This window comes from Marmota marmota, unplaced genomic scaffold, assembly GCF_001458135.2.
Source record: "Marmota marmota marmota unplaced genomic scaffold, marMar, whole genome shotgun sequence".
Taxonomy (NCBI): Eukaryota; Metazoa; Chordata; class Mammalia; order Rodentia; family Sciuridae; genus Marmota; species Marmota marmota.
Genome location: NW_026000229.1, coordinates 33,925,450 through 33,945,455, shown reverse-complemented (window position 1 = coordinate 33,945,455; position 20,006 = coordinate 33,925,450). Strand labels below are relative to the sequence as shown.

The 20,006-nt window shown below is 49.2% G+C and overlaps 1 protein-coding gene across 1 annotated transcript in view; it reads left to right on the top strand.

Annotated features, from left to right (window-relative positions):
- Positions 1-5: 5 nt before the first annotated feature.
- Positions 6-20,006, top strand: part of Duox1 (dual oxidase 1) — a 32,715-nt gene continuing 12,714 nt past the window's right edge. The window contains exons 1-21 of the mRNA XM_015480702.2: positions 6-129; positions 1,874-1,974; positions 4,008-4,091; positions 4,286-4,450; positions 5,295-5,482; positions 5,652-5,853; positions 6,002-6,168; positions 6,801-6,861; positions 7,003-7,099; positions 8,337-8,427; positions 9,478-9,580; positions 9,812-9,984; positions 11,185-11,360; positions 11,556-11,674; positions 12,287-12,424; positions 13,079-13,192; positions 13,929-14,128; positions 14,972-15,157; positions 17,261-17,486; positions 17,744-17,837; positions 18,094-18,269. Of these exons, the coding sequence (XP_015336188.1) occupies positions 1,917-1,974; positions 4,008-4,091; positions 4,286-4,450; positions 5,295-5,482; positions 5,652-5,853; positions 6,002-6,168; positions 6,801-6,861; positions 7,003-7,099; positions 8,337-8,427; positions 9,478-9,580; positions 9,812-9,984; positions 11,185-11,360; positions 11,556-11,674; positions 12,287-12,424; positions 13,079-13,192; positions 13,929-14,128; positions 14,972-15,157; positions 17,261-17,486; positions 17,744-17,837; positions 18,094-18,269 (2,818 nt within the window). The 5' untranslated portion in view covers positions 6-129; positions 1,874-1,916. The remainder of the gene's footprint in view (positions 130-1,873; positions 1,975-4,007; positions 4,092-4,285; positions 4,451-5,294; positions 5,483-5,651; positions 5,854-6,001; positions 6,169-6,800; positions 6,862-7,002; positions 7,100-8,336; positions 8,428-9,477; positions 9,581-9,811; positions 9,985-11,184; positions 11,361-11,555; positions 11,675-12,286; positions 12,425-13,078; positions 13,193-13,928; positions 14,129-14,971; positions 15,158-17,260; positions 17,487-17,743; positions 17,838-18,093; positions 18,270-20,006) is intronic.

Sequence of the window (20,006 nt, the reverse complement as noted above, 5' to 3'; positions counted from 1 at the left end):
CAGCCCCGCCCGCCCCAGCTCAGAGCTGGAGAGGCAGCCAGTCGAGAGCGCAGCGCGTTTCGCCGGCCCAGCTGGGAGCCAGGACGGAGCCAATCCACAGTCCAAGGGTCGGGGTACGACAAGGCCAAGGTCAGATCCAGGAGGACTTCTCCAGCCCGTGGCCCGGTGGCTCCGAGGGAGGGAACTCCAAGGGCAGGGCGTAGAGGGAGGGAGCCCCATCTTGCTATGTTTTTGAGGGAAAGGGAATTCTTGCCTCACTGCGCCTTCCAATCTTATCCTAATGCGAAAATGGACCCTGTTAGGCCTTGTCCTCTGCCCCACCAGAGTTTTGAGAGACAGGGTTCTTCTGGACCTTGGAATGTTGGGTGGCCTAGTTTGCTTGAGCTTTGAGAATCTCCTTCCTGGCACCAGCACATCATATCAGGGAGGGAACTTTGGGCTCTGAGGGTCCAAGTTTTCCCCCTAGCCCCTCTCTTGGGACTAGTTTGGAATCCCTATAACCTTAGCTCATCTTCCTCTGATCCCAGGGCCACCAGGGTTACTACTCTAGGAAGAGTGGCCATGTGGGATAAGAACCAGGCAGGCCTGTGTTCTCTCCCTGATTATGCCACCGCCTGAGGCTTAACTGCTCTGACCCACTACTGGGAAGCTACTGCACCCACGTTGCTGTGTAAATCTTTAAGGGCTACCCACCCACAAAGAATAGTTTTTAAGCATGCCTGCCCTTCTCTCCAGGATGTTCTCACACCCTGGCCTGAAAACTTACTGCATGCCCTTTGGAATTGAGTGGTACATTAGTCTTTAGTGCCCAGGAGCCTGAAAACATGATGGTAGAAGGGAAGGAGTAGGACAATTTGGATTAGGGAAGGACCAGTGTGGTGACCTTAGCATATCTAGCCATACAGTTCCAACTATCCTGAGCCCAGCTCTTTATATATTATCAAAGGCCAGCTCTGGAAGACTCTGCAAGATGGAATGGATGGAATACTGAGCCTTTACATTGTGGCAGGGCTTAGGTTTCTTCTATTTGTAGGATATGGGAGTGGGGATGAGGTTGCTTCCTGGGTTCTTTCTTCTGACTAGATGACCTGTCCTACTGAGGTTTGGTTTCCCTGAGCCCCTACCTCCTCCCTTTCAATCTCCAGGTTGCATTTAGGAGGCTCTCACTGGCCTTAGGCATTCCTTGTGCCACTCAGGAGTCTCAGCTTGAGTCCCTTGCTACCTCTGTTTCCCTGTTGTCCCTGGGTGGTTTGTTGGCCTGCAGGGGGAGAGCAGAAAGCCAACCCTGAAACACGAGCACCTGGCACTGTACCCCTCTTCAGGCTTCGTAGAGGAGCCAAGATTCAGCCTACTCTATATCACATTTGCATAACACCTGTCATTTTTCTTGCTTTGAATTCAACCTTAATCTCACATTTGATTTTGGCAACCATGCTGGAAGTAAATAGTTCAGGTATATTTATTCCCATAACTGAAAGAAGAAAACAGGGATCAAGTCAGGTAAGTGGCTTGTTCAGAAGCCCATGTAGCAGCACTGAGACCTCAGCTCAGTCTCTCAGCCCCCAAGCAAGGCTCTGTCCAAGGAACACACACTCTGTAGGCAGCTGGGTCAAAGCAAGGTTTTCCAACTAAGCAGAAGTTAAAGTCCATGAAGGCAGAGTTTTATTTTGTTCTTCACGTATTCTCCAGTGCCTGGGTCAGTTTCTGGTACATAGTGGGTGCTCATGAGTATTTGTTGAATCAAGGACAGGATCTCGGGAGCAAATTAGTCTCTTGTTCTTTGTTACCTGTTCTAGATTCACAGGGGCCTGAGCAGCCTTGGCTTGATTCTCTGAACAGTTGGGCTCATTCTCTTTGTCCTTTCTTTTTCTAGGGTCTCCAGTTTGAGGTATTCTAACAGCTGAATTTCTATTATCATGGGCTTCTACCTGGCTCTTGCATGGACCCTCTTGATTGGGCCATGGACCCCCGTGGGTAAGTACAGATTGGAGTAGAGTCAAGGTTGTGAGCAGAGGAACCCAGCATCCTCTGGGCTCCCCCAAGGATAGCAGCTATGTAGTGATCATGTCTATATCTTTAGGCCCTATTGATACAATGTCCTGTACATGGTAGGTAGGTGCTCGTTTCTAGCTGTTGAATAAATTGATGGATAATGGAATGAAAATTATTACCAAATATACAGAATTAGGGAGCTGATGTGTCAGCACTTTCTATTTCATTTCTTCCAGTTTTGGGGCCTTTTCTCCCTCCTCTATCTTCTCTCTTTTTTCATAAACTAAGGGTCTCTGATTCAAAATAGGAAAAGATTGATTGATACAAGACAATAAAGGGTCTTGGGATCATATTAGGCCCCAAACTGAAGGGGAGTTACTAGTGTTTTCAAACAATATTTAAAACCAAAACCAATATGACCCAGAAGATTTGAATCTTGTAATCTTCAGCCTTGGACAGTTTCTTACTACAATCTGAGGCTACTCTCTGTAGTCTGGGTGTGTGAGGAGGGAAGTGGGCTTAGGGTGCCACAGGTTAGATTAAAAGGAGCAAATCTGATCATTAGGGATGGGAAATGCAAATATAGGAATTGGAGAAAATTTGTGGAATGATCTGTGCCAGCTGGAGGTGACAAGATGATGACATGTCCCCTGAAGTTTCTTCCCTGCCAGAGCTAGTCATATTCACCTTCATTCCAGCCGTCTCCTTTCCTTGGCTTTGGGGTTTCCTTTTCTCCTTATCTTTTGCCTCTTATCTCTAAGAAACACTCACCCTGTATGCTCCCCTAAAGGATGTTCTACCACCAGTTCATCTTATTTTAGAGATCACATGTGTGTGGCTGTCCTCGTCCCTGCCCCTGTGTCCTTTGCTCAAACATCAAAGCCTCAGTCATTTTCCTTCCCTGATCCCCTGGTAAGTGAGTGTGCTGTCGTGGGTGGCGGAGGAGGCACACACGTGGGCAGGAGGGTGGCTTAGAGATCCTGTCCTTGGTCTGAGGATAATCAGAGGAATTTGTCTTCTCTGGCTGATGACAGGCCTTTATTCTGTTTTCTGGGATGAGAAATGGTCTGGTTTACTGACCAGAAAGATCTCCATCCCACACCTGATTCTGGATCCTCCCTTTTCTCCCCTTCCCTTTGCTCTGCCCCCAGTAGCTGAATGCTCCTTCCTAGACCCTACTTTTTGGAAAGTATTATGGCATCAAGAGCAGGAATTTTATGCAGAACAAAAAGTCCCAGAAGGGGAAAAGGGCAAGGTCATCTACATGACCAGTCCAGTTCAGGTCCCACCCAAGAAACTGGGAAAAAGACCAGTAGAGCAGTACTGCACCCTTGCCTTGGGCTCTGCTGAGCTGGAAAGGGCCAGGCTCCTTTCTAGACTGTCCATGCCCAGTGATGGGTCACAGAATGACTTGTCCTTCCCAGGTATGGGGTGTAACTGACTCCCTATTGGGCTGATGGGAGTGGGGGTGGGTAGGGGTGAAAGTAGAGGCGGGAGCATGGAAATAATCTAGTAGGGACTCTTCTGGAATTTTGTTGCCCCACTGGCTCTAGGACAATCTGAAGGAAGTTTCTAATTTTAACAGAGGGGGCTCTAAGGAAGTCAAAATGATTGTTCTCTATGGTGTCTTCCAGCCTGAGAATATTTTTTGTCCTGCTATGATCACCAAGGATCTGAAGCATGAAGGGAGTGGGAGACCCCTGCATCCTCTTCCACATAGCCACTGTCCTTCTCTAGCCTTCTCTTCCTTTCTGAAGCCACCTGTCAGCAGGCACTGCATCCAGCTACTCTATTTTAGTGGTAGTATCTTGTCCACTGAGCAACTTAAAGATGGGGCTTGAGTTTGGCCTGACTTTGCCTTTGTCTCTCCCTCTATGCCCACCTCCCACCTCTGGGGTAGGTCCAAGTTCTGCTGTCCTGAGTGCCAGATTCACAGGACCCAGTCCCTGCAAGGCCTGCCTGGCCTCTCACACACTGACTTGCCCAGCCATCCCCTTCCTTCCATTCTCACCCAGGAGCCCAGAAACCCATTGCGTGGGAGGTGCAGCGTTTTGATGGATGGTACAACAACCTTGTGGAACACAGATGGGGCAGCAAAGGTAGGTGAGAGCCAAGTGGGGACAGTGTCCCAGGGCCAGGCTGGTACTCACTAGAATAGGGTGAGAACTGGTAAGTATCAGCAAAGGCCATCCATTTCTAAGGTTTTAGGATCCATGGTATGGAGGGAAGCTTAGGAGAGATGTCAAGTATGCTCCCTGAGAATTTACCCTTGTTCTTATCTCTCCTCCATCAGGCTCTCGGCTGCAGCGTTTGGTCCCAGCTAGTTATGCAGATGGCGTGTACCAGCCCTTGGGAGAACCCCACTTGCCCAACCCCCGAGACCTTAGTAACACTGCCATGAGGGGCCCTGCAGGGCAGGCCTCTCTGCGAAACCGAACTGTACTGGGCCTCTTCTTTGGTGAGGAAGTCAGCCTCTCAGGAGGAAGGCCACTGGGAGTTAGCTGGACACCTCTGTGTCTGAGGAGGGGTCAGGAGATGGGGATAGAAGTGATGGAGGGGAGGGTCTGACAGTGGGGGTGAGAGATGGAGGAAGAGGCAATGGAGTAAGAGTAAGGCAGAGGGAGGGATGATCCATGTGAGGTGAAGTCTGATGGGGGGAGGCATAAATCTGTCCCCTGAAGGAAGAGGATGGGTGGGCAGAGGGAAAAGGAACATCCTTCCCTTATTGGGCTGATAGAATAGAGGTGCAACTGGAAGCAGGAGCATGAAAATCATTTGGTAGGGACTCTTCATGGAACCCTGTTGCCCCAGTGGCTCACAGGACAGGCTCAGGAAAGTGTTCCCATTGTAACAGAGAGGGCTAACAGAGGTATTAGCCAGCAGGACCTTAGTGATGTGGGGGAGGGGTCAGGTGGCAGGCCTGCCTCCTGCTGGCCATTCAGGTTGCTCTTTCAAGCTCCCCCATCTAACCTCCCTCAGAAGCTGTCAGGCCCTCCAGGGAGGCTCCCAGCTGCGCATGTTGGAGCTGGTGCTGACACCTTCTTTGCCTAGGCACACTCAGTGAGCACCTCCCAGTTACCAAGGAGAAGGCCAAACCGACAATGACAACATCTTAGATCAGGTGTAGACACAGGCAGGTCTGGAGAGACAAAGGATTGAAAGGGAATGCAAGAAGGTCAAGGCTTGGACTTGCCCATAAAGGCTACTACTGACTCTTGAAGCTTGAAGAGAGGCAGAAGGACTAGATACCTGAGGCAAGAAAGAGAGTGGCCCACAGCTGACTCTAGCACTGCCTCCTGCAGGTTACCACGTGCTGTCAGACCTGGTGAGTGTGGAAACTCCTGGCTGTCCCGCCGAATTCCTCAATATACACGTCCCACCTGGAGACCCTGTGTTCGACCCCAACCAGCGAGGGGATGTGGTGCTACCCTTCCAAAGGAGCCGCTGGGACCCAGAGACGGGGCAGAGCCCTAGCAAACCCCGGGACCTGGTGAGGCCAGCCAGGCTGCCAACTGGAAGGCTAGGCCTGGGGCAGGTGGCTCCCTGGGGTTCAGGCCTGGCAGGATGGGCCAGGGAGAGGCTCCCACTCCCCACCCGCAGGTCTTTCCTTGCCCATCTCTGCTCCCTGACCCCTGCTCGCCCACCCCGTGCCCCCGCAGACCAACCAGGTGACCGGCTGGCTGGACGGCAGCGCCATTTATGGCTCCTCTCACTCCTGGAACGATGCTCTGAGGAGCTTCTCTGGAGGACAGCTGGCGTCAGGGCCCGACCCCGCCTTCCCCCGGGACTCGCAGGACCCGCTGCTCATGTGGACGGCACCCGACCCCGCTACCGGGCAGCGGGGACATCAGGGACTGTATGGTGAGGCTGTGGAGGCCTCATAGGGGCGCGAAGTGGAGGCGTCAGGGTGCCCCGTGTCGGTGGGAGCGAGGGTGGGCCGGGGTTTGTGTTTGGGCTCCCCGCGGTCGCGCAGCTGCTCATCTTCTGGTGTGCATGCCAACATCTGCAGCCTTCGGAGCCCAGCGAGGGAACCGGGAGCCCTTCCTGCAGGCTCTGGGCCTGCTCTGGTTCCGCTACCACAATTTGTGCGCGCAGAGGCTGGCCCAGGAGCACCCGCACTGGGGGGACGAGGAGCTGTTCCAGCATGCACGCAAGAAGGTCATCGCCACCTACCAGGTCAGCACAACCTCTCATTCGGCTGCCCACCCACGTGAAAGTCCACTGGAGATTCTGCTTCCTGGCACAGTTTTTCACCCTGCGACCACCCACACCCAGAAATGCTGCTTTCCTGGAGGCTCCTCTTCTTTGGGAGCTAATGTCTAGTAAAAGCCCCTATCAATGATAAGGAGGCCCAGTGCTACTTACAGGAGAGATTTTGCTTGTGATTATTTTTACCGACTCTGCCACCCCCATTTCTCGTTCCTTGTGGGGCACAGGCCAGGTACTTCTCCTGTTTGCGTTGCCTCTCCAGGGACTGCCCCTGCTGAGTCTTCAGCTCTGCACCTGTTTTCCTTGGGCTCAGCTCTCTGGTGGCCCCACCAGGTCCACAATATCCACACACTGCCCAGGGTGTGTCTAAGTGGGAAGTCTCCTTGGGGGAGGGGATGGCTGGGGTATTTTCAGGCACCCAGATCTGCCAAGGAAGAGGAAAAACCTAGGAGAGAGCAATGAATGTAGAATCACACCTGTGCTGCACAGGTCCCACAGTCTCTTACACAGCCCCAAGCTGAGGGTAGAGGATGGACTTTTGATCATGTCCCCCAGACTGCCCTCTTCACCTCAGCCCATCTCCTCTTTCTGACCCTCAGAACATCGCTCTGTATGAGTGGCTGCCCAGTTTCCTGCAGAAAACGCCCCCGAAATATGCAGGTGAGGGAATGCAAAGGGAGGATGATGGGATATATATATGTATATATATATATATATTTTTTTCTCTCTCTCTTTGTGGGCTGGAATGGTGAATCATTTAAAAACCGAATTCTAGTGTCCCTCCTTCTTCTCTTACTTCAGGATACCGCTCCTTTTTGGACCCCAGCATCTCTCCAGAGTTCGTGGTGGCTTCTGAGCAATTCTTCTCCACCATGGTGCCCCCTGGTGTCTACATGAGGTGAGGGAGTGGGCTCAAATGTTTGTGTTTTGGGAGGAGTAAGGTTATCCATTGGGAAAACTCCCCCAGTAGCCCTCAAGACAGGGTGTTCAGTCTGAAGTGGAGGCAATGGTGAATATAAAGGAGAAAGAAAATAATTTTATGAACTTATACCATTGTTTTTAAGAATATTGACATACATTATCCTGCAATTGGTGTGTAGATATCTGTCTCCCAACTAAATGTGAGCAACTGAGGCTCAAAAGGGTGTCTGTCATAAGGCCCACCATCTGAACATGAGGTCTTGGCAATATGCTGGAGACATTTTTAGCTATAAGCCAGAACATGGGTTTACAAGCTTTTGGAAAGAGCTTTAAAAATGTGTGCAATCTGAAGAAAAATATTGGTTTCAAAATAAATGCAAAGGGAAATTTAAAATAAAAATACATATTAAAGCAAATATATATTAAATGAAGCATGTTAATTTACTGTACTTTTAATAATTGAATTTTAATTTAAAACAATTGATAGCTTATATTTTCTTACTCTAGAACAATATCTGAGTATGCTTGAGGAAAGCCGAAAAATTATAGACAATTGAATTATCCATAGATAAGTAGTTTCAAAAGAACAATTTTAAAATCTTTTAAAAATGTGTATATAGGGCTGGGGATGTAGCTCAGTGGTAAAGCACTTGCCTAGTGTGCAAGAAGCCCTGGGTTTAATCCCCAGCACCACACATGAAAATACAAATAGAAATGTGTACATATAGGTACAGTGGCTTGTGCCTATGTTTCCAGTTACTAGGGAGATTGAGACTCTTTGGCAACATAGGAGGACCTCATCTGGAAAAAAAAAAAATTTGCATGCAGACACACTCTAAGCCCTCCAAATTGGCAGGTTCCCCATTCAAGGAGTCAATCAACCTCAGATTGAAAATATTTTTTAAAAAGATGCTTCCCTACTGAAAATGTACAACCAGACTGCATTTCTTTCCTCTCCTTTTCTTTGTTTCATGGGCAATGCTCCAACAAGCCAATGTATAGACTTCCTATGACTTACTTAATTTTTAGATTTGTGGTCTGATGTGAGGGGAGGGAACTTCCAAAAGTCAGATTGTCTATGACCTTTCAAGGTCAGATGGTCACTACCTTAGGGAAGCCTGGGTCCCCTAGCTATAGTATTGGAGACCAGAGCTAATGCCTGACATTGGAATCTTGTATCACAAGTCACCACTCCCTGGCTCATTTCATTTTAGAAATGCCAGCTGCTATTTCCAGAGGATTGTCAATAAGAACACAAGTTTCTCCAGAGCTCTTCGTGTCTGCAACAGCTATTGGAATCGAAAGGTTAGGGCTGGGGGCATATATATGGGTGGGTATATGTGTGTATGTTGTGTCTGTTTGTGTCTGAGAGTGTGCAGGTAAGGAGGGCAGGAGGGCTGGAGCAGGTAGCAGGGATGGGCTGAGGGGAAGGAGGCAGTCTGGGGGACATGATCAAAAATCCATTCTCTACCCTCAGCTTGGGGCTGTGTAAGAGACTGTGCAGCACAGGTGTGATTCTACATTTATTGCTGTCTCCTAGAGTTTTTCCTCTTCCTTGATAGATCTGGGTGTCTGAAAATACTCCAGCCATACCAGACCCTTAAGGAAACTTCCCACTTAGACACAACCTGGGAAGTGAGTGAATGTGTGTGTATGTGTGGAGTTGGGAAGAAGAAGGGATTCTGAGAGTTATGGGGGAAAATCTGTCCATCCAAACCAGGATAGTGGGTAAAGAGCTTTGACCATTGATTTAAAGCAAAATCAGGTATTTTGCGTGAGTGTTTACAAAGGCAGGAGGAAGGCGGGAGAGCCAAGGAGAGAAGATAAAGGTGTAGAATCAGTCCTGCAGCTAAATTGAAAGAAGCCTCAGTGTCTTCCTAATCTGAGTGCCACCCCCTCCCCATTGTGTGTGTGGTGCTGAGGATAAAAGCTAGAGCCTTAGATACTTGGGCATCCTACGCAAGCACTCTACCACTAAGTTGCACCTTTCACCCAAGTCTCTTTATTAAGGGGAGGACACTGAGTTTGGAGAGATCCATTTGACTTGCCCAAGGTCACATGGCTGATTAGTAACAGAGCAAGAATGAAGACCTAGATGTTGTAGAGCCTTTGCAAAACAAAGTTAAGTCTGAGGTAGAAGTAGAGTTTTGTGATCCTTTCTGCTTGTAGAGACCTGTCTCCAGCAACATGGGCTTTGAATAGGAACATCACTCACTCTGAGTAGGGAATTGACTGCAGGAAAGGGTTGTCCCACTAGGAGTTAATGACAGGCCTGGATGGGCCCAAGGATATGAAAGTTGTGGTGGAGGGAGCCTGGCTGTTTTAACATCTGATTCCATTCTCCCATCCCCAAAGAACCCAAATCTACAAAGTGCTGAAGATGTGGACGCGCTGCTGTTGGGCATGGCCTCCCAAATTGCTGAGAAAGAGGACCATGTGGTAGTTGAGGATGTGCAAGGTAAGCCTGCGGCTGTCCCCACAGGCTGTGGATCTCAGTTAGACTGGATCTCTAGAGCGGGGAAGGGAGGGATCCAGAGCTGGGAGCCTGCAGCACAGTTACTGCTGAGAGAGCTTCTGACTCTCCCTCTGCTTGGTTCAAGTGCTCCTGGAGTTGACTGGAGTCATCTGGGCTACAGGCCACATTGGTTGGCCCTGAGTTCCCTCTAACCCTCTGGTCTTTCATTCCCAGATTTCTGGCCTGGGCCACTGAAGGTTTCCCGCACAGACTACCTGGCCAGCTGCCTGCAAAGGGGCCGGGATCTGGGCTTGCCCTCTTACACCAAGGCCAGGGCAGCACTGGGCCTCCCTCCCATTTCCCATTGGAAGGACATCAACCCTGCACTCTCCCAGAGCGATGGCACTGTGAGGAGGGGTCAGGACCCAGAGGGTGGGATAGGAGGACCAAGGCACATCATTCCCAGATATGAAATGGGTAGTGAGATGAGGGTATCAGAAATAAGCACCTGGTGAGAGGGACCGGCTTTCCCAGGTCACTTTTCCCAATCTCACACACCAGGATGGAGATTATCAGAGCAGCAGGACTGACTGGCTTTTGACTCAGAATTCTCAGATCCAGCAAATGTTTATTGAGCATATACTGCATCCCAGGCACTTAGTAGACATTATCTCCTTTTCTCTTCCCAACAACCCCCAAGTGGGAATAGAAAGTCCTTTACTTAGAAACAAGCTGTACTTTTCTGTACTCATACCCCAGCTGCCTTTTGGGAGTCAGCTCTCACTCCCTGAGCTATCACCTGGGCAAGTGGTGTTGCCTGGGCCAACCTACCAGCTTTGGCTGCCTAACTATCTTGGCACAGCAGTGTTTCTACAGTGCCTCTTTTACTGAACTTTATGCTTACTAATTAATAAAGTTGTTGGAAAGAAGAGAATTGGAAGGCCCATAAAGAACTGATGTGCTCAGGGCGCCCACAAACTTTATAATATCTATGGATATATAATTTGAAAATACCAGGAATGGGTAAGGCCTTCACCTCAGACTTACCTTGGATTGGAATGCCCCAAGGAGCAAATCTTTGGCTCCCACTGGGTCTCCTTGGAACTATCTGGACAGGTGCTTATTTACCTTGTGAAGAAAAGAACTGAAGAAAAAAATCAGGTATAAAATGTAGAGGATATATTATTGAAGACTGTCCCTGAAAAGCAGTATACTGTTAGGGATTTGATTTTTTTTAAAAAAACTTTTTTTTTTTTTGCTCCAAAAAAATAGAAACCTTTTATGACATCATTCTATCATTCAACTTTGTACATTCTAATTTTGCCTTTTGAACATTCACACCTTTTAAAGAACAAATTATGTAGGGGGTTGACTCTCTGTTTTATACCAATTTCATACAACAGGCAGCTGTGAGTTTCTCATAAATGAGTTAACTTATGCAAAGCACTCAGAGCAGTGCCTGGAGCATAATAAGCACTTTGGAGGAGAGAGTTATTGTTACTGTCATTTATTATTATTATTCCTGGGGCTAATCCCTGGGAGCCACTTCTTTGCCCAAGGCTGAGTGCCCGGTCCTCTCACATACTCCTGCCCCTATTTGGTTCCAGGTGTTGGAGGCTACAGCTGCCCTGTACAACCAGGACCTGTCTCGGCTGGAGCTGCTGCCAGGGGGGCTCCTGGAGAGTCATGGGGACCCTGGACCCCTCTTCAGCACCATCATCCTTGACCAGTTTGTGCGGCTACGGGATGGAGACCGCTACTGGTTTGAAAATACCAGGAATGGGTAAGGCCTTCACCTCAGACTTACCTTGGACTGGGCTCCAGACCCTCTATCTGGCCTTAGGCAACCCACATTGATTCCAGACCCTCCTATTACCCCCTCCCCAGCCACTCTGAGTCTCTTTCCTCCTCAGGTCACTAGGCTTGGGGCCTGCATCTCTTTCCCATCACCTCAGCTCTCCACCTCTCCCACCCTCAGGCTGTTTTCTGAGAGAGAGATTGCAGAGATCAGAAACACTTCCCTAAGGGACATTCTAGTGGCCATCACCAATGTGGACCCCAGTGCCCTGCAGCCCAATGTCTTTTACTGGCTTGCAGGTGAGTGCCCAAGGGGCTGGAGGGGTGCTGGGTCTGGAGCCTGTCTCTCCTTGGTTGTGGGCTTGACATAGTATGCCTGGGCAGCAGATCCAAGCAGGCAGTGAGTTATAGTTCTGCCCTTGGGAACTTTGGTTCTGGGTGCCAGGGCTACCATGTACAGATATGTGGGTTCCTTCAGGAAAGGATCTGAATGAAGGAAGAACTGAATGCCATGGAGACCTGGTGAGGAGACTCACATTCACTTGGGAAGGGGCTGGAGCTGAGTGGAGTATTAGGAAGGCCAAGTGCTGTGAGGATTTCCTGCCCATGACAGGATGAGGGAAATGCTGTGTGTGTGTATCTGTGTGTGTGTGTGTGTGTGTGTGTGTGTGTATGAGAGAGAGGAGATAGAGCGAGTAAGCACATAGGAAGAGATAGAGGTTCACTTTTTACCCCACTTGTTACTCAAGTAGGCAAATGTGACAACCTTGCTACCATGGACAGGTTAAGCAGCCCCTTCTTCTCTGCTACCCAGAACACCCTCGCTCCCTTTCTGCCACCCTACCTTTCTCAGTGATCCTGTGTCAGAGCCTGTGGCCCAACACCCAGGACTGACTCCCTCTGCCTCCCCAGGAGACCCCTGTCCACAGCCAAGACAGCTCAACACGGAGGGCCTGCCAGCTTGCGTCCCCCTCATCATCCGGGACTATTTTGAGGGCAGCGGATTTGGCTTTGGGCTCACCATTGGAACCCTCTGCTGCTTCCCCTTAGGTAAAAGTGATGAGTGGGCAGTTTGAGGCTAGGGAGTGATTCAGGGTGGTTCTATCTGTGACAATAAACCATACAGAGTACCCCCCTGGGCAGGTGAAGGAAATATTAGGGGAAGGGACACAAGGAGTGTCTAAGCTGCCGATAAGTTGGCTCCAGGGAGATTTGCCTCCCTTTCTCCTGGGATCCATGACCCCTGCAACTCACCAGGGCTCAACTTGGTCAGAAACCTGGGGAAGTTCACAACCCTAAGTTGTTTGCAGAAGTCTGGCCCTGGAGAACTGTCAGAGGTAAACTTCCTTTCAGAACCAGAGCTGGGACAGAAGGAGTTGCTGGGCAAGGGCTTGGGACTTAGTCTTTGGCAAGGCTATGTCTGGGTGGACCAGCAGTCTGGCATGGTGGGTCTAGCCTGTGGCTTGAGGACTCACTGGAGGAAACTAAGGAGGCTGGACAGGAATCTTAGAAGCTACCCAAAGCTTACCAGAAGATGCAAAGCAGTTCTTCCCACAGAGCTGCACAGTTTGAAACAATTGATCAGTAGATTCAGGAGTGGAGAAAGCATGAGGTTTTGCTAAAGAAAGGAGATGGGAAGGGAACCACTTCCATCTTCCCAGAGCCTCACCTTCCCCTGAACACCTATTACCTCCACCTTCCCAGTGAGCCTGCTCAACGCCTGGATTGTTGCCCGGCTCAGGATGAGAAATTTCAAGAGGCTTCAAGGCCAGGAACGCCAGAGCATCATGTCAGAGAAACTTGTGGGAGGTGTGGAAGGTAGGTCTGGGGCTGGCCAGGATGGTGGAGGGGAGGACATGACTCAGGACTGCAGTCCCCATCTCTATCCCAGGAAAAGGGCTCCCTCTTCTAGGGCTGTAGGCTAGGCCAGATCAAATGGGGAAAACTACAGTGGCATTAGGTGAAAGGACCTGCAGTCCTCCAACCTCCATAGCTCCTCCCAGTGATCCCAGTGAAGAGAATGTGATAGACTCATGAAAAAGGTGTAGGACTCTGCCTAGATTTTACAGGTTACTATGACTCACAAATCCCTGAGAACTGCTGCTTTGTGGCATCTCATACTGGAATAATAGGCAACAGAGCAGTGACTAATGAAGGTCTGGTGTCAGACTGGCATTAGAATCTTGGTTCCACCACTATAGGCTGATTATTGGACCTTAGGCAGATGTTTTAATGTCTCTCAGCCTATTTTTTCTTAAAAGAAATAATAATAACACCTACCTTAAAGGTTTGTAATGAAATGAAATAGTTCATGTAAAGTACTCTGCTGAGTAAATAGTTAACACTAGGAAATGGTATTCACTATTCTCCTCCTGGGCTAGAGGCACAGTAGTACTGTTGGGGAAGGGATGACTCTCAGTGCCCAGGAAGGGGACAGGAAGCTGTGGAGGCCTTGCTCTAACCAGCCTTGAGCTGGCCTTCTTCCTCCCAATGTGCCTCTGGTGCACCCAGCTGATCCAAACCCAGCTGACCCAGCCCCATCTCTCTCCCTCAGCTTTGGAATGGCAGGGCCGCAAGGAGCCCTGCCGGCCTGTGCTTGTGCACTTACAGCCTGGACAGATTCGAGTATTAGATGGCAGGCTCACTGTGCTCCGGACAATCCAGCTTCGGCCTCCACAGAAGGTCAACCTCATCCTGTCCAACAACCGTGGTCGTCGTACCCTGCTGCTCAAGATCCCCAAGGAGTATGACCTGGTATGGCCCAGGTGGCCCCTGCCTGCTTGTCCAAAGCTATAGCAAAGGAAGCAGTCAGATGGAGGGGAAGAAGCACTGGGCCAGGAGGTAGGGCTGCTAGCCTCTAGTCCCAGGCTATAGTAACTAACAGGTGAACCTAACACGTTTATCCTGCTTTGCGCCTGCTGAATGACGGGGTTTACTCTTCTCACTCTTGCAGCCACAGTTAGCTTCCTCCTTTTCTAAGGATGCCCTCACAGATCTTAGATGGGAATCCTTGGAAGAGGCTGAGCCTTCTTCCCTATTCCCTTATTTCAGGATCTAGTGAACTTGTAGATATTTTGGAGGGAAGCTAAATTGGAGGCCGAACATGGGCTGTGACTCTGCCTGGCTTATGGTCCCCTCTATCCTCTGGTCTCCCTGTCTTCCCCTCACTTCTTCAGCATGGAATTGAGGGAATAATGACTTTGTACATTTTTTTTTTTTTTTTGGTACCAGGGATTGAACCCAGTGGCACTCAAACACTGAGCCACATCCCCAGCCCTTTTTTGTATTTTATTTAGAGATAGGGTCTCACTGAGTTGCTTAGTGCCTCCCTGTTGCTGAGGCTGGCTTTGAACTCTTGATCCTCCTACCTCAGGCTCCTGAGCCACTGGGAGGTGTGTGTACTGGCTGTACAATTGCTTTTGAACTCACTCTGCACCTGTAAGCAAGCCACTTGAGCCCATATTCTCCTCTGTAAAAAGAGATATGAGATATCTCTTTTGTAAGGGTATGTCTGTAGTCCCTCTGACATAATCCATGTAAAATGTCTAACTTCAAGAGGCCTTAACAAATGGTTATTCTCACCCGCTGGTCCCATAGGTGCTGCTGTTTAACCTAGAGGAAGAGCGGCAAGCGCTGGTAGAAAACCTCCGGGCAGCTCTGAAGGAGAATGGGTTGAGCTTCCAGGAGTGGGAGCTGCGGGAGCAGGAGCTGATGAGGGCAGCTGTGACACGGGAGCAGCGGAGCCATCTCCTAGAGACCTTTTTCAGGCACCTTTTCTCCCAGGTGTGTACATGGGATCAGATCTGTCCATGTGACTGTGGACTTGTGGTAGCATCCTTACCTGCACGAGGTCATGGTGTAGCTCCAGGGGAAGTCAGCAATTCTGAGTTCTCAAATGACAATCAACTGTTAAAATTTGGGGCAAGTCACCAGACTTTACTGCAAGGAGGTGTCCCTGCCACCACTGAAATCTTGTCCTCAGCTGTAAGACTCCAGGGAGGCAAAGCCCAGGAATGAGGCAGAGCAAGACAGGCAGTGTGGGCCCTTGAGAGTTGTGATTCACTCATCCATAGGGAGCACAGCTGCCAAGGTGCTCTAAGGAGTATTAATGTCTAACTTTCAAACTTCTGAGAGATAGTGAGAGGATCTAAGAAAGAAGAGAGGATGAAAAATTCAAAGACTGAAGTCCATATCTGATACTAAAAATAAATAAATATATAGTCAGCCTTGGATCAGAGGAGTAGAGAAACATGGGAAATATAAGGTAAATTCAGCATGGTTCCCTCATTGAAGTTTATCATTCTACTGGGAAGATGAGATATGCATAGAAAGAAAGATAACTGGTAAAGGATGAAGGCTACAAAAGTGATCCAGGAGCCAGTTGTAGTGATGCACACCTGTAATCCCAGCTACTCAGGAGGTTGAGACAGTAGGATCATAAGTTCAAGGTCAGCCTATGCAACTTAGCAAGACCCTGTCTCAAAAAAAAAGTACTGGGGTGTAGCCCAGTGGTAGGGCACCTTTAGGTTCAATCTCCATTACTGCAAAAAAAAAAAAAAGTAATCCAATAAATACAGGGTCTAGGAGTTCAGAAAAGATAGCAAGCCTTCACTATAAGGTCATGATGGAAATGAGATTTAGCAAGAACTAAAAGATGGAAAAGTGTTGGCTCAGAAGAAAGGGCCAGAAGGTATATGCAAAGGTGCTCCACAGAAGGGCAAAATATTAATGTTTGAGAAAAATCAAACATTTTGGGGGAGAGGATTCTTGTGGGAAGCTACCATTTAATGAACATTTACCCTATGGCAAATTTAACTCTCAAACAAGTTAAACATTGATTAGACACAAGAACTAAGGGACCCTCAGGTAGGGGGCTCCTTGCCAGGGCCAAAGTGGGACCTAGGCACTTCCACTCAGTCCAGGATCCATCAAGCTATGGAGGTGCTTGGAGGTGGGAGGACTGCTATCTCCCTGGAGGTGGCTGACAATCCCTGATAGCTGCACGGTGCTTTCGGCTTTCCAAATACTTTCCACACACCCTCTCTTGTTGATTCTCATAATAACCCTGTGAGATAAGTAGGGCAGGTGAGGAAATGAATCTCAGACAACTGAAGAGACTTGCCTGGGGTCATGCAGCAAACAGGTGGCAGAGTTAGCACATGAACCCAGGTCTCTTGCCTCCAGCTCTGGGCTCCTTCCACTAAAGTATCTTGTTTGAAGCTGCAATGTTTGCCTCACAGAACCACAACCAGACTTGATCTAAGCAGCCTAGTTGATAGGCAGGAAAGTCAGGTACTGTGGCCTGTGGCTTGCCTGTTTCCCTTACTGTTTGTTTTCCTGCTGGGGCAATCCATGGGTGGGCTGGAGATGGCATGTAAGGAGAATTTCCCTTTCCCAAACCCAGGTGAACCCTTGTCCTAGTTACAACTCTTTTAGATGTAAGAGAAACCCATATAAAGGAACAGTTGTCCCGGAGGATCCAGGTTGTCTTGGGAATTCTACAGGGAGGACTTCAACCTGGCCTGGAAGGCCTGGGAAAAGGAAAGCTGTCAAAAACAAGGTCACTCCTCTCTCAGACTGCCTCAGTTTTCTCTGTGCCTCTACTTTACCCTGTCTCAGAGCACTTGGAAGAAAAGAATAATCCACATCTTCTGAACTTTCTTGTGCTCAGGACAAGACATATCTGGGACCTCTTAGTTCCAATGCCAAATGGCCAGCTTGGGTCAGGTGTGCAATCATAGAAGGCAGAGGTCCAGGACTCCATAGTACAAACATGGCCCCAGGGACCACTCACAGGGCTGTTCTGGAGGCATGCTGGATAAATTCCTTCAGGTCAAGGAAGCCTTGTCTCCTTCTCTCCCTCCCTCTGCTGCTGCCCAAGTGCAGGTGCTGGACATCGACCAGGCAGATGCAGGGACCCTGCCCCTGGACTCATCCCAGAAGGTTCGGGAGGCTCTGACCTGTGAGCTGAGCAGGGCTGAGTTTGCCGAGTCCCTGGGCCTCAAGCCCCAGGACATGTTTGTGGAGTCCATGTTCTCTCTGGCTGACAAGGATGGTAATGGCTACCTGTCCTTCCGGGAGTTCCTGGACATCCTGGTGGTCTTCATGAAAGGTGAGGGAGGAAAAATGATTGTTCAGATAGGAGAGACTGGACAGAGACTGGAATGTGGCTGACCTGTTCCAAGTGGGGAGCACTGGGGCCAGGTCTCCAGCCATGGTCACACCTAGGAATGCCCAGATGCCAGTTAAGAAGCAGAGTGACCCTTACTGTGTCCAACATGGGTCATTACACCAGTGTATGTCCCCTCTGCCTGGCCTGGGGGTTTAGGCAGATGGGCCACAGCCTTCCTCATGAAATCCTTCTCCCAGGCTCCCCTGAGGAGAAGTCTCGCCTTATGTTCCGCATGTATGACTTTGATGGGAATGGCCTCATTTCCAAGGAGGAGTTCATCAGGATGCTGAGGTTGGTCCTCTGGGACAGTCAGAAGAGTAAGCTGGGGCAGGACTGCCAGGGGAAGGAGGGGACATGAAAGGGAGAGCAAAAAGGTAAAGGGTAAGTAGGGACCTACTTCTTACTCCTGAAACCAGAGTGTATTATAACTTGTAGGGCATTTGGGCTTCAGCCAATTGGGGCCCCATCGTATAGGTGTTGAAGGCCTGGTGGGATGGTCAGCAGGCCCCTGTGTTTGGGCCTGATGGTGCCCTTCCCCCAACTCCAGGTCCTTCATTGAGATCTCTAACAACTGCCTGTCCAAGGCCCAGCTGGCCGAGGTGGTAGAGTCCATGTTCCGGGAGTCAGGCTTCCAGGACAAAGAGGAACTGACATGGGAAGACTTCCACTTCATGCTGCGGGATCATGACAGCGAGCTCCGTTTCACACAGCTCTGCGTCAAAGGTGGGGCTGCCTGGAAGGTGGGGCTGCCTTATCTCTTAGGCACAATGTTCACATACTTTTGGAAGTTCACAAAATTGTTTTCATTTCTTTTGAAATCAGAAGAAAAGGTGACCATAATAATGAATGTATTATAATGTGTCCAGCCTGGATTATATTTTTTTAATACCAACACAAGTATAAAACTTATTTTTTGTTTTTGTGTGGAAAGTGGCCTAAGAAGGTGAAAGTACATGAAAACGATGGAAGTCACGATGCAGCCTTGCTGGTGGTGTGGGTAGGGTCAGGATGGGTGGGAAATGGCTGGAACTCTGCTTCCCCTGCCCCCTGAGCCCAGGGCAGGGAAGAGACAGTGTTTCCTTGTTATAGCCGTAGCTGGGCCAGGACATGTTCCCCTCAACTGAGGTGTCTGGTTGTGGGTGGTAGGGTGGTATTTCTTAGATTTTTTGCCACTATGTCCTCAGGTTAAGTGCTCAGGAAATGTTTGCTGAGTGCCTCAAGACCTAGTTCTATTGTCCTTCTGCCTAATACCTTCTCTACTGCTCTGACTCAAGTGGGCAGAGGCTAGAAAGAATCTGAGTAAGGAAGGGGCCAGGTAGCAGGCAGGGAAGTCTGTGGCCTGCTCTGAGCTGTTACAGTGTTTTCTTAGCTTGAGAGTCTCACTGGGGCACATTACATTCAGACCAAACCCAGGTCCTCCTGGAATTATGACAAGAGGAGGGCAGGGCAGCCTCCATGGGGGACAGGAGCAAGTTAGACAGCAAACAGATGAACCTCTGGGTAGGGCTTCCCCTGATCCTAGGGTAAAGGGAATTGATACCGGGTGCACGGGGTGGAGGTGGGGGTGGGGGTGTGGGACTAACACTCCTGATTCTTCATCTTTCCACCATTTCCAAGCAAGTAGGGTAGCGGGTACTTGGGCCTGAGGGCTGAGACAAGGAGGGTGCCTGAAACTGAACAAAGCCACAGAATCCCAGGGACATTCATCCCTGATAGGAACAGGCTTGTGGACTGATGAGGTTTAAGTTGAAAGCTAGCATTGTGTATTGTCTTGTCTTGATTGGCTTTTAATCATTGTTATGCTTTATTGTTTCCTCCACATTTTGTTTTATTTTAGGGTGGTACTGGGGATTGAACTCAGGGACACTTGACCACTGAGCAACATTCCCAGCCCTATTTTATATTTTCCTCCACATTTTATTTAAAAAAAAATTTAAACAACCGAAAGGAACAAGAACAGTACAGACAGCTCTTCACCTTTCACCTAGATTTGCCATTGCTTGCTGTTTGCCACATCAACTATTTGCTGAACCATTTGAGAGTATAGAAAGCTATACTTTGTTTTAAACACTCAGATTTCATTTAAATCAGCTTTCTTACTTTTGGCCTTAGCTACAGATGAGAGTCATCTTCAGGGTTGGTGCAACACTTGAAAGTAACCTGGAGATTCGGGGACTCCCCTAAGAACCTGGATCTGCAGCTCAGTCTTGCTCCAGCCTCAGCACTCAACCCAGACAGAAACAATGGGGTGGCCCCTGGGAGGGTTTCCTCCAATATTTTATTATGAACATTTTCAAAAGAAAAGTAGAAAGAATTTTAGAGTAAGTTCCCATATACCTATCACCTAAATTCTACACTTAACTCTTGGAAGAGTTTAAGCAGAAGGGCCCTAAGCAGAGTTTTTGTGGCAGAATGGTCTTAGCAGGCAGGTTACATACAGTTTCTGAACTCTACCCCCAG